Consider the following 13105-nt stretch of genomic DNA (forward strand, 5'->3'; position numbering starts at 1 on the left):
CTGGGAGTCATTTTGGACTCACAGCTGTCCATGGAGGCACAGGTCAAATCTGTGTCCAGGGCAGCTGTTTACCAGCTCCATCTGGTACGTAGGCTGAGACCCTATCTGCCTGCGGACTGTCTCGCCAGAGTGGTGCATGCTCTGGTTATCTCCCGCTTGGACTACTGCAATGCGCTCTACGTGGGGCTACCTTTGAAGGTGACTCGGAAACTACAACTAATCCAGAATGCGGCAGCTAGACTGGTGACTGGGGGCGGCCGCCGGGACCATATAACACCGGTCTTGAAAGACCTACATTGGCTCCCAGTACGTTTCCGAGCACAATTCAAAGTGTTGGTGCTGACCTTTAAAGCCCTAAACGGCCTCGGTCCAGTATACCTGAAGGAGCGTCTCCACCCCCATCATTCTGCCCGGACGCTGAGGTCCAGCGCCGAGGGCCTTCTGGCGGTTCCCTCATTGCGAGAAGCAAAGCTACAGGGAACCAGGCAGAGGGCCTTCTCGGTAGTGGCGCCCGCCCTGTGGAACGCCCTTCCAGCAGATGTCAAAGCGATAAACAACTACCTGACATTCAGAAGACATCTTAAGGCAGCCCTGTTCAGGGAAGTTTTTAACATGTGATATTTTACTGTATTTTTGGTTTTTATGGAAGCCGCCCAGAGTGGCTGGGGAGGCCCAGCCAGATGGGCGGGGTATAAATAATAAATTAATTATTATTATTATTATTATTATTATTATTATTATTATTATTATTATTTTATGGCCCACTATTTTCATATGCTACAGTCTGGATCTTCCTTAATCGCCACGTCATAATATAATGCAGCCCTTGATGTTATTTGCTGCACTACAAGAAGACTTCCACTAGCTTGAACAAAAATTCAAATGTACATAAGGTGAAATGGCATTTTCTCATAGTCCTGTGAATCAAAGCCAACACCTATACTTGAGTGTTAGTAACCCCGTCCAGTCTACAAAAGTAACACTGAGCAGAAACTCAGGAAGAAGTGGGATGCATGCTTATATTCCCTTCTCAGCATCTGTAAACTCCCTTTTCACTTACTTTCACATGGAGAGAAGAAAAATGCTTCTTCAAATGTTTTTATATGGATAGTTTTTAAGACAGACAGATGCTTTCTAGGTACATGACATAAAGCTGTATAAAAGCAAATCTGCCCTGGACATCCTAGCCATACTGAAAATATTGCAGCTGCCAGCTTTTTTTTGTTTTTGTTTTTTTCTTTTTGGCCTGTTCTGTGTAAGATGTGCTCTTAAAGACTCTGTGCTGATATCCAGGTGTCCTAGCCATTTTTCCTGTCCTGCCTTCTTCTGAACTCTGCTTCTAAAAATGGAAGTAATTTTTGACTTGCCCTTATTTATTTCTGGCATCTGATTTCAAGCAAGTGATCGAGTTTCAGACCACTTATTCCGAATCAAATAAAGACAAAAGAAATATTTATCTGCACAGGACCCCTAAACTTACAACCCACTCAGGAACACAAACAGATTACAGAATTTCTGAAAGTTAAATCAAAAAATGAACTTACTGAATCCAGCTATTTTGAAGAAGGGACTGCTTATTTATGTATCATTTTAAGAGGAAATTGAGAGGCCATTAGGCAGCTCAAGATCACACTTGCTCACACTACCTAGTTTTGCATCATCCTTGCTGCCAAGGAGGAACCAATGACCAGCCTGGATGGAATCAACACATAAGGTTCTTCCCAGAGAGCCTCACATGGGCTCCCCACATGGGGGAGCAGTTCATGACACAAAGTGAACTCTACTCCCCATGTACTAAGAACTATGGACACTTCCCCTTAAAGATGCATGGGGGGAAATGGCTGACTTCCCCACCCTGTGTGTATGGTTTCTCCATGCTAGAAGATAATATATGCAGGGTCTATACATGCAACAGTCTCTGCAGGGGGAAAATGTCTAAGAGTTTGGTCTGGCACAAGTCTTTCTGCGCACAAAATACAGGCTCCTCTATATATTAGTAACTGATTAAAGAGCAGGAAGCAGACACTAGGAATAAATGGCAATTCTCACAGTGAGGATGTAAAAAGTGTGGTCTCACAAGGATCTGTGTAAGGACCAGTGTCTTTTATCTTGCTCATAAATGACCTATGATTAGGTCACTGAAGTGGACAGGTTTACTGATGACACCAAATTATTTAGAGTGATAAGATAAAAAAAGTAATTGCCAGGAGCTTCAAAAGGATCTCTCAAAACTGCATAAATATAGACATTAAAATGGCAAATGCAATTAAATATAAGGAAGTATAAAGTGGCACATATTGGGCAAAAAATCCTAACCGTGTATGTACCTTGGGTTACATAGGCTTCAGGTTACAGACTCCGCTAACCCAGAAATAGTACCTCGGGTTAAGAACTTTGCTTCAGGATGAGAACAGAAATCCTGCTCCGGCGGCGTTGCAGCAGTGGGAGGCCCCATTAGCTAAAGTGGTGCTTCAGGTTAAGAACAGTTTCAGGTTAAGAACAGACCTGCGGAACGAATTAAGTACTTAACCTGAGGTACCACTGTACTGATGGGGTCTGAGGTGGCAGTGACAAAGCTATGAAAGGGGTTCATACTAGGGGTCATTAAGAAAGGAATCAGACAATAAAACTGATAATATGGTAATACTTTTATACAAAGTGATTGTATAACCACACTTGGAATGCCCCATAGTATAGGATCTGGTTGATACTAAGGGAAACAGCATGCTAGACTAGATGAGCTTTCGGACCACTCCAGCAGGACTATTTTTATGTTCATATATAAGAAAAAAAACTAGCAGCTTGAAAAATGTTAAAGATATGTGCTGTGTCCATTATATGAGTACCCAGGGGCCCTTGTTGGTGCTACCATTCCAGGCTTAGGATCTAAGTACATCTAGAGGTCTTCAAAATGACACACCCAGCCATACTGGTTTAGGCAAAACGTACACCAAAGTCTACAAAAACAAAAACATGACAGTGTACAAGGAGGGAAAAGGAAGCATTTCTAAATGGGCCTAAGAACATGAGAGCTTTCTGGATCAGGCCAGTGGTCCATCTAGTCCAATATACTGTTCTCACAATGGCTAACAAAATGTCAATGGCCAGGCCTTCTTAAAAGGAAAACAAAGCAAATTACATATATCTTCCTTATATGCTTTGGGGATCAGAAATATCCTACCAGGGTACAAGGCAGAGAAAACCAAAATGTGTGTATGGCTTTGTCTTTAAGTACATGGTGCTGCCCTGGCTTGCTACCCCCCCCCCACAGCCCCCAGAGCAATGAGGGATGCTCTGTTATTACAAGCTCAGGATATTCTATTATTCCACAATGTGATTCCCCTCCAATGTCCTCTATCCTTAACATTTTTGAAAAACAGACTGCCTGTTTGATGCTGTCTTTGCCTCAAAATAGTCTGCTCTTGTTTACCCAGGAGTAGAGCTTCAAATATTATATTCTCACATTTTCAAATCACTGTAGACACCTGAGACAAAAAGTGTCCCCAAAGCTGCCTGCACAGGCTACATGCTGGTCACTCTTTCTTGTCAAGACTGATTTATTGCCTCCTTGCTGTTCAATTTCACATTTTGTCCTCATCATATCCGTGCCTCATGATCATTCCAGGCTGACCCTTGTAGGGCAGGCAAGGAATATTGATAAAACAATTATCTGTTAGCCGTTCATTTGATTTTCCATTTCAATTACGGATTGCACGAGGCAAAAGGAAAAAGATTGCATCATTGATTTTTCCCTACCTTACAACAGTAAAGAGTTGCTTTGATGGTTGTAAAATGAATGCTACTCAACCATGCTTTTAAAGGTCATATGGTTTCATTTTACTGTATTTTTAAAAAAATTAAAAGCCCCCAAATATACAACTGTTAAGGGTCAGAACTGGGTCAGCAGATGGGACAACTGGATAATTTTCTCAAAGTTGTTTCTTAAAAGCTTTTTCTCACTGCTTGAATGAGGGTGGAAACCCATGAATTTGCTCTGATATGGTTACAATTAATATGATTTATTTTCACCTTTCCAAAACTCTGCTGAATTATTTTCAGTAATTATGGAGAAATGGTCTGAAGGCGCCATCTCTGAAGCTGAGCAGATCTAGGACTAGCCAGGAGACTGGCCCGTGTATGCTGCTCTGTGGTCCTTGGAGGGAGGCCAGGACACAAAGTGAGTGAGCTATGATAATCTATTCCCATAAACAAAAAAATAAGTAAAAATTAGTGGTGTTACCCACAGTGGCTGGAAAAATCCCCAATGAAAACTAGGGATAAAAGAGGCAAGACATAGCCTAAAAGGCTACAAAGTGAAAGCTTGCTAGGGTAATTACCTCAAGAAAGCTTAGAGCTACTGCTACTGTTTTTGCAGCTGTCAAGTGAACTGAGAAGGGCAGCACTCATCCTGCTACCTTGAGGCATGCACAGAGAATCACAGAGCTCTTCCTAGGGAGTAGCAGGACAGCCTGCTCCTTAGCTCTTCCGGAGTTGTATTCTACATGTCCAAAGAACTGCTTGCTGAACTGCACTGAGGTCACAAAGAAGTAAACAAAAGTAACATGCAAATGAGTATCATGTATGCAAGTGTTCCAAGGTTACCTGCAAGATACTTCACTGTGCATACAGCTAGAGAGATATTGAGCACACTACAACTGGAAAGTGATACTGAGTTCAATTAGATTGCCCTATGTTGGCTCAAAATGAATAAAATAAATAAAACCTGCAGCAGCTACGTATGCTTTGAGGTTTTTCTTTAGTCCATGCCATCTACAGTGCACCAAAGAGACTATTATCCCTTGCTAAATATAACTATGTTAAAATTTCACCTGAGAGGATGATAATGTGCTCTCACTAGCCAGTGATCCAGGACGGTCACACATTTAAACAGAAATGGTGCTCAACCTACTACACTTCATTACGGTTCAGCGCTTGGTACAGCTCTAGTGGGATTTTCACATGGTCGACCTTAAGAAAAGTTCAGCCTTTGATCAAGGTTTAGAGCTCCTGGAACAGCAGTGGTAACACGAAAGCGTTTCCATTTTCTGTGCCATAAGGTGCCTCTGTTGATCTCCTTAAAGCCCTAGAGTTTTCTTCCAAGCCTGGATTACGCTCAGCAATTAAGGTAATGAACTAGCTGAGGTAACAAGGCATAATGATCTCTTTTGTCCTTTGAATTCTTATGAACTTCCCTTGTTCACAATGAGGAAAAGCCAAACATGCTAGATGCAGTTTAAAGCTATGGGTGGTGTTGTGTGGTTTTTTGTTTTGTTTTTTTAAAAAGGGAGAGACAGATTACTTCCATTATGCCTTCATGGTTTGACGTTTTTAATTTAAAACACCTGTAATATTTAAGCACACCAAAATACTCACACTCTGAGTATGCTAGCTTACATTCTTGTAATATTTTGACACGTTGCAAGTTATTATTTTAATGCCTGAAAAGATAATGTGATGAATCCACTGAAAATACATCAAAATATATGTATGTGGGCCTGTGTCTCACTTTTTAGTTCCAAAACAGTGAATTCTTACAAAATAAATACCCAAAGCGTACAACAGAGCAGGCGTGCACAGCTAAGAATGATTGAGACTGCACAGAGGAAGAACAATAATGAGAAGACCACAAGCACATTTACTGCAATCCACTAAGTGTTGCTTCTGCGCAATCTCCGTTCATTTCAAGAGGGGGCGATGCTGGAGAAACGCATGGCAGCACTCAGTGGGCTGCAAACATTTTCTGTCTGTCCACAGCAGAACTTTGACATCAAATCAACTCTTCGTCATTAATGTGCTTTTTCTAGAGAAGAATCAGTTCTGAACAGAGATATCCAAATAGAAGAAGGTCCACTTCAAGATTTTATTTACTTATTTGGAAGCAGCTGGCCTACTATTTATTCTTTTTTTTTTTTTTACTTCCCCACCCCCTTTTTTTGCATGCTATAAACCTTTTTCCTGTGCTTTGCAGAATCCACTGCACTCTGATCTTTCATCTTAACACATTCCCAGCCCCAAATTTCACTTCAATCTCACCTCATCTCTCCATACTACATTAACCCCTGGCAATTGCCTTCCAAATGACCCCATTAAGCTGTAATTGCCTCAGCAGGCCTGCACTTTCGCTTGTAATTCTGTACCTCTCATCTCCCAGACGTTCTCTCAGCATCATTTCATGTTCTGGCTCCCTTCACCGAGCTCAGCTTATGACCTCGCTGCACCGTGGCCGAAATGACTACTAAAAGCATCACGGAGACGGAATTCCATTACTTATTTTTTTAAAAGTTCTCCCATGCCCCTAATGTAATATTCTTTGGGGACTGTTGTCAAGGATACCAAGCACCAGCCATTAAGACCTTTTGTTTCCCCAAGGCATTTTGTCTTTTATTAATAAATAAATAAAGATAAAGGGAAGCTCATTCTCTCTCCCCACCACCACCCTGGAAACACAGCCTGTGTATTCTATCTGAGACGCTGCAGACTGGGAGTCACACATGTAAGGAAAGGACAAGCATGTTTCAGGCTATAAAGTCATCATTTAAAAACAACAAGATTTTCAAAAGGGCATTTATTTGCAATTAACTGCACATATTCTACCATTGTGCCTGCAATGAATAGAGAGGCTCAGATCTACACAGGCACAGATGAAGGCAGCAGGGGTTTCAAGAAAGCAGGGGATAATGAGAATGAAACCCATCCTCCTTCCGACCAAAGAAAATGAAGAATTTGTCAACAGGAATCCCCAAAACTGGCACAAGAAGAGTGCAAACTGCAAATTCTCCAACGAAGGTTGCAGGTTCTCCCATGCCAACCACATTGCAGAATCATTCAGGTGATACATTTCAGGATGAGAATCAATTGGTACATGACCTATAAATAGCAAGATTTTATTATTGTGCCCCAGAAACTGAAGACCCTCATCCTCTTCTGGAACCATTATAGTAACTGCAGATTACCAAATTAGTGACAGAACAATCTTCTGCACATGTGTGAAAACAGACACACTTGTACATACTTCTGCTTATGCATTTCCAAACTGTAGCAGGCACTCCCCAAATTTATTCATATTGGCATTTTGTTTGCCAACAGCAATCAGGCAGGTACCCCAGTGAAACGAGGAAGAGTGATGGCAGTATTCACTCCCTTCCACTGGCTCTTTGCTCTTAAACTCAACAGATATTTCCCATGCTCAGAACCCAACTCATAGCCACTAGACACTGACTTTCTATGTTTTTGGCCTTCTAATATAACACACAGCTTGGCTCATTTGCATGAGTTGCAGAGTCACTTCATCCACAGGGTTTTCTGGCAAGAAATTTCTTTAATCAATTTGCCACATGCCACAGGTGGAGAATAATTTTAAATGTTATGGATAGATGACATGGAAGGGCAGTTTGGGCTGTCAAGACAGGTGCCTTTTGGAGATAATCATTCTCTATAGATTTTATCAATGTTTAAACAAGACTTAAAAAAGAAGAAGTAAAGAACAACAATCCATTAACAGTATCCTAACCCATTTATTTTTATCTGACTTTTTCTAAAAGATCATGTGTTATGCATCATTATGAAATTCTGTAGCAATTTTTACATGGCTTATTTCCACATTCAGAGATGCCCCTACCAAAAAACAGAGTTGCTTTAGACGTAGAAGACGTAAAAAGATTCACAAAGGTGGTGGTTGGTGCATCTTGCAATGATAAGGCCAAGTCATAAAAAAACACAGGAAATCTTGGCAAGGGGGGAGGGGACACGTGGGAAGAATTAACTGAAAACCAAAGATAAACTAGGGGTATGATGGAAGAGCACACACAGTAACTGGTACTAATGTTGCAAGAGGAGCACTGCAGAACCTGGGAGCAAAGATCTACCTCCCTTCTTAGAAATGCTTCAAATGAATCACCACCACACCTGGGACAGAACTCTAGTCTCCATTCTACCTATCCCACAATGCAGAAATTCAATCCTTCACTGAGATGAAAAATTTGGGGTAGGGGAAGAGGATGATGGTAATATTGCTTGCCATGCCTGGCTCCTCAGTTTCACCAAGGCATCTGTCTGATGGCTATCAGCTAACAAAAAGAGAAAATTAATAAGTGTAGAATAGATGCCACAGAAAGCACTTTAAGTGGATGGAACTGAATAGGTAAGGTGTAGTATGGGTCTTTGGGGGGGTGCACACACACACATTTTTAATGCTATGTGAAGTATGTTGTAGGCCAGAAGTAGACAATCTGGTGCCTTCCAGGTGTTGTTGTACTACCACCATCCCCAGTCAGCATGGCCAAAGGTCAGGAGATGTCGTTCCATGTTGGCTACTTCTGCTGTGCATTGTGATAGTAGCCAGATGGAATTATGTATTGCAATTTAATAGTTCAAGAACAAAGGAAAGTTTGCAGCTTAGTGCTACTGCTTGAGGTGGAGTGAGGTGGGGTCAGTGGTGCTTTTAATTTTTTTTATTCATCTTCCGTTGTAATTTTTTGACAAAGACTTTTGACAAAGTCCCCCATGATATTCTCGTGAGGAATCTGGTAAAATATGGGTTGAACGATGTAACTGTTAGGTGGATTTGTAGCTGGTTGACTGACTGAACCCAAAGAGTACTAATGGTTCCTCATCATCCTGGAAAAAAGTGATAAGTGGGGTACTGCAGGGTTCTGTCCTGGGCCTACTGTTGTTCAGCATCTTATAAATGACTTGGATGAAGTGTGGGGGGGGGTGAGTGGGGGGGGGGCTCATCCAATTTGCAGATGGCTCCAGCAGATGAGGGGTAGCAAATGCTGCAGAAGACAGAATCAGAATTCAAAATGACCTTAACAGATTGGAGAACTGGGCACAGGCTAACAAAATGAATTTCAGTAGGGACAAATGTAAGGTTCTGCACTTAAGCAGGAAGAACCAGATGCACAAATATAGGATGGGGGACACACTAGCAGTACCACAAGCTTAACATGAGTCAACAATCAACAGTGTGATGCAGCAGCACAAAAAGGTAATGCTATTCTGCGCTGCATCAACAGAAGTATGGTGTCCAGATTAAGGAAAGGAATAGTACCACTCTATTCTGTCTTGGTCAGACAACAACTAGAATACTGTGTCCAATTCTGGGCACCACAATTTAAGAAGGATGTTACAAGCTGGAGAGTATGTAGAGGAGGGTGACCAAGATGATCAAGGCTCTGGAAACCAAGCCTTATGAGAAACGCTTGAAGAAGCTGGGTATGTTTAGCCTGGAAAAGAGGAGATATGATAGCCATATTCAAATATCTTAAGGCAGGGGTCCTCAGACTTTTTAAACAGGGGGCAAGTTCACTGTCCCTCAGACACTGTTAGAGACTGGACTATAGTTTGAAAAAAATATGAACAAATTCCTATACACACTGCACATATTTTATCTGTGGTGCACAAAAAACAAGAAAAACAATATAATATTTAAAATGAAGAACAATTTTAATCAACATAAACTTATAAGTATTTCAATGGGAAGTATGGGCCCGCTTTTGGCTAATGAGATGGTCAATATCCAGTTGCATATTTGTCACTGCTAGTTGCAGCAAGTGATGCAAGCAGCTTTTGGCTCATTCCACTTGCTCATTGCAAGAACTGAGTCATGAAGAAATAGGTTTGCTTTTCCACCTCCTCCCTCCCACTCCTTTTTCCTTTAGTGCTGTGTATTCCCCATTGTAAGCCTGAGAAGGTGGTTTCTTTGCCGACATCTGCAAGCTGCAATGTGACAACACCCCCACCACACTGCACAACTTTTGTGTTTGTGTGGCCTAGCAGCATGATTAAAAAACAACAACACTTTTTTACTTTGGGGGTTAAAATTAAACTGAAAGTTAATTGGGTTGGCCCCACCTCTGCTTATTTTCTGCAAAAAGCTAAAACAGCCCATACTGAGCCCTTACCGAAAACGAAAATCCACCAGCTGGAACTGCCTAGCCAAAATCCAAAATCCAACCAGCAAACAAAGCCTCCCTTTAGCATCCCAGTCCTTACCCCGTGGAAGCTGAACCAGCAGCCCTCAGGCAGCTCCTGGACTCCATCTCCCATCAGCCCCTGCTACCAGGTCATTCGGGGGGGCTGATGGGAGTTGTAGTCCACGAGCAGCCTGAGGGGCCCACAGGCTTCCCACAGACCTGCCTGAGGCAGAGGGCCTGTGAAGCCCCGCGTGAGCGCCAAGGCTGCAGGGTGTTGAGTGGAGGCCGGCAGGAGCTAAACGCGTTCCCTCAGCCCGCAAGGACAGGGCTCGCTCGTTCCCGGCAAGGAGAGGTGACTAGGCCTCACAGGCCTCACAAAAAGGGGCGGCGTTTGTGGGCCAAGGTGGAGCCAGCAAGGGGATCCAGCCGAGGCCCGTGAGGGGAGAGCGAGCATGTGGCAGCAAGAGAGAGCAGGCGGGTGGACAGAGGAAGTCGCCAGCCTGGCCCACAAGGCAGCGGCAGCAGCAGCGGGTTTTTTCCTTGGACCTGGGGGAGCCTGCCTCCCTGCCTCTTGCACCTGAAGATGCCGGGTGGTGGTGGCAATTGCCGGGCGGGCTGGGTTCAGGACCCTGGTGAGCCAGATCTGACCCGCGGTCCGTAGTTTGAGGACCCCTGTCTTAAGGGCTGTCACATGGAAAGAGAGCATACTTGTTTTCTCCTGCTCTGGAAGGGAGAGGGTCCCTTCCAACTCTAAGATTTTATGATTCTATGTTTTCAGTCTATAAAATATCATTTTTACAGTGTTTGGACTCTTTTATTCCTCAAGCTACTTAATTAGATATTATGAACACCTTGGAGACAGAAGTAATTTTGCATTCAGGCTAAACTGCTGTAAGCTGATCTGGGCTACAAGATGGAGGAGAATGCATTTCTGAATTGGTGTTCAGAGCACCTTTCCTCGAATCCCAAGTATTGATATACCTAGGATTGAAGAAAATTACCCAAGGACTGAAGACGTGGGGCTTTCCTCAGCATTCTTTATAACATCTGACATTTGCTGCCTGAGCTTCATGGCTGAGTGGGTATTTGAACCCTGATCTCCCTGGTGCAAATCCAACCTGCTATCCAGTATATAACAAAGGCTTTGACAGCACTTCAGCATTGGAGAAGATTCCACATCAGAAGCAAAACTCTAGAGATACTTTCCAACTTCATCACTGGTACTCCACTGAGGGGGCTCTTCCAACATCACATTTTCCAAAGTATTCTTTCCCCACCTCAGAAAAAGCACTACACCTGAATTTCACCAAGTTTTTTCTTCTGCTGCTGCTGGTAGTGGTACTATGACTATTCCTTCCCCAAGTGGTGCTTGGGATTGCATCTCCAGTCACCACCACAGGCCAGGGGGGGGGGGGAGCTGGATACATTTGCCCTGGGCTTTGGAGGGCTAAGCTGGCTTGGGGGGGGGGTCCCTGCAAGGGACTGGCTGCTATTTTGCTTCAGTTTATACTGTCAGTATAAACAGCCCCCGCATGTGTCAGCGGAGAGCATATAAACACAATATGTTCTGCCCTCATCCCACTCTTTTTGGTGATGTGTTTCTAGGCACTTCTGGGTTTGGTGCTGTGTGCGTGTCTTTGGGACACAAGTTAATGGTTAACTTTATTCAGACAAGACTCCTGACCTAAGCTTGGCATGGGCCTGCTACAACATAAAACCTTTGTGCAGGGATCAGGATGTGAAAATTGTATCCATTGTTGTGCATAAAGCTCTCCGATAGGTATTAAAAACCCACCCACAGATGAAAGTATGCTTCTGAAGAGGATCCTGCTTCACTGGCAAGGACTAGAGACTCATATTCTTCTTCATCCCAGTGCTACCCTCTCCACTACTAGATCCTACTACCACTAAGGCTGTAACCCTAGAAATATGCCCACCTGAAAAGCAAGCTAGCCTGTGTATCTCCATCTTTCCAGAACAATTTAAAAGCTGAACAGTGTAATGAGCCATGGCCCAGGGACCTTGCAAGTTATGGTTAAGAACTGGAAAGAGAATTCACTTCAAGATATTTTCTCAAATGGAAAACTGCTAGTACCTTGTTTTGTCCCCTACAGCACCTCCATCTCCCCAGCCCCACAGAATAAAAGGACCCTTTCACCAGTCAGCCAGCTCCTCTGGGAAGGTGAAGGTCTAGTAGACTGCATAAGGCATGGGTCAGCAACATGCGGCCCATGGGACAGATGCGGCCCACGAAGACCATTTTACTGGCCCATGAGCCACCCCCAAACTGAGCTGCCCGCTCAGCGAGTCCCCCCACGTGCTGTGCTAAACCGGTGCACCGCGGCTCGGGGACTCGCTGAGCGGTGCTGGAAATTGCGTCTGTGCAAGTGCAGATACCGGAAACCATGTCTGCGCATGTCCAAATGCCGAAAATCACTTCTGTGCAGGCATGATTTCTGGCATCTGGGCATGCACAGAAGCGATTTCCGGCACCACGGACATGCACAGACACGATTTCCGGCATCATGCTGCACCAGTCCGGCCAACAGACGATCTCTGTGGGAGTGATCCGGCCCATGGCCGGTAAACCTTGCCATCCCCTGGCATAAGGTTTCAGTTGACTCTAGCTCCCTGCAGAGACTGTGGTAGTTGCCTTAACAGGGCCTCTTGGAGCTGTCCAAAGTCCTGTATAGTGTTTGCTATACTAAGACTTGTGACTACACGCGTTCTGCTTTCCCGTGACACATGAAACGAACAGGCATTTGAACCTGTGTCTCCCTTATCCAAGGCACACACACTATCCATTGTACCACAGAAGCCAGTTTTGTGGCATAAACGCTCTCAACTTCCTTCTTTTTCTTCTATGTTATTTATTTTAAGTGCAAGATGGAAGGAAATTCTGTGTTAAGTCCAGAATTCACACAGTGACTGGAAACATGGAAATTCCACTCCAGCAAGCCCAATGGCAGAATGCATTAAAGCCTATGCAACAAGGGAAGAGAGTGCTATTGTAGTTTTGCTTCTGGTTTCACCACCACCAACAACAAAGTACCGTATTTTTCGGCCCATAGGACGCACCTAGTTTTTTGGGGGGGAAATAAAGGGAAAAAAATTATTTCCCCCCCAGGCACGGGGCTGGGGCAGGGGAAGCCCAAGCTTCCCCCAACCCCAGCCCCCAGAACAGGCAGCTC

At 43.9% G+C, this 13105-nt stretch overlaps 1 protein-coding gene across 10 annotated transcripts in view; it reads right to left on the minus strand.

Moving 5' to 3' along the window:
- Positions 1-13105, minus strand: part of PBX3 (PBX homeobox 3) — a 244244-nt gene that overhangs the window by 147878 nt on the left and 83261 nt on the right. Inside the window, exon 1 of one of the 10 annotated variants that reach the window (XM_081180320.1) lies at positions 6138-6159. The exons of the other annotated variants lie outside the window; for them this stretch is intronic. Coding sequence (XP_081036446.1) covers positions 6138-6144 — 7 coding nt within the window. The 5' untranslated portion in view covers positions 6145-6159. Of the gene's footprint in view, positions 1-6137; positions 6160-13105 lie in introns of those variants that run through there. 10 annotated transcript variants of the gene reach the window in all.

The sequence above is a fragment of the Podarcis bocagei genome (genome assembly GCF_964188305.1).
Source record: "Podarcis bocagei genome assembly, chromosome: Z".
Classification (NCBI taxonomy): domain Eukaryota; kingdom Metazoa; phylum Chordata; class Lepidosauria; order Squamata; family Lacertidae; genus Podarcis; species Podarcis bocagei.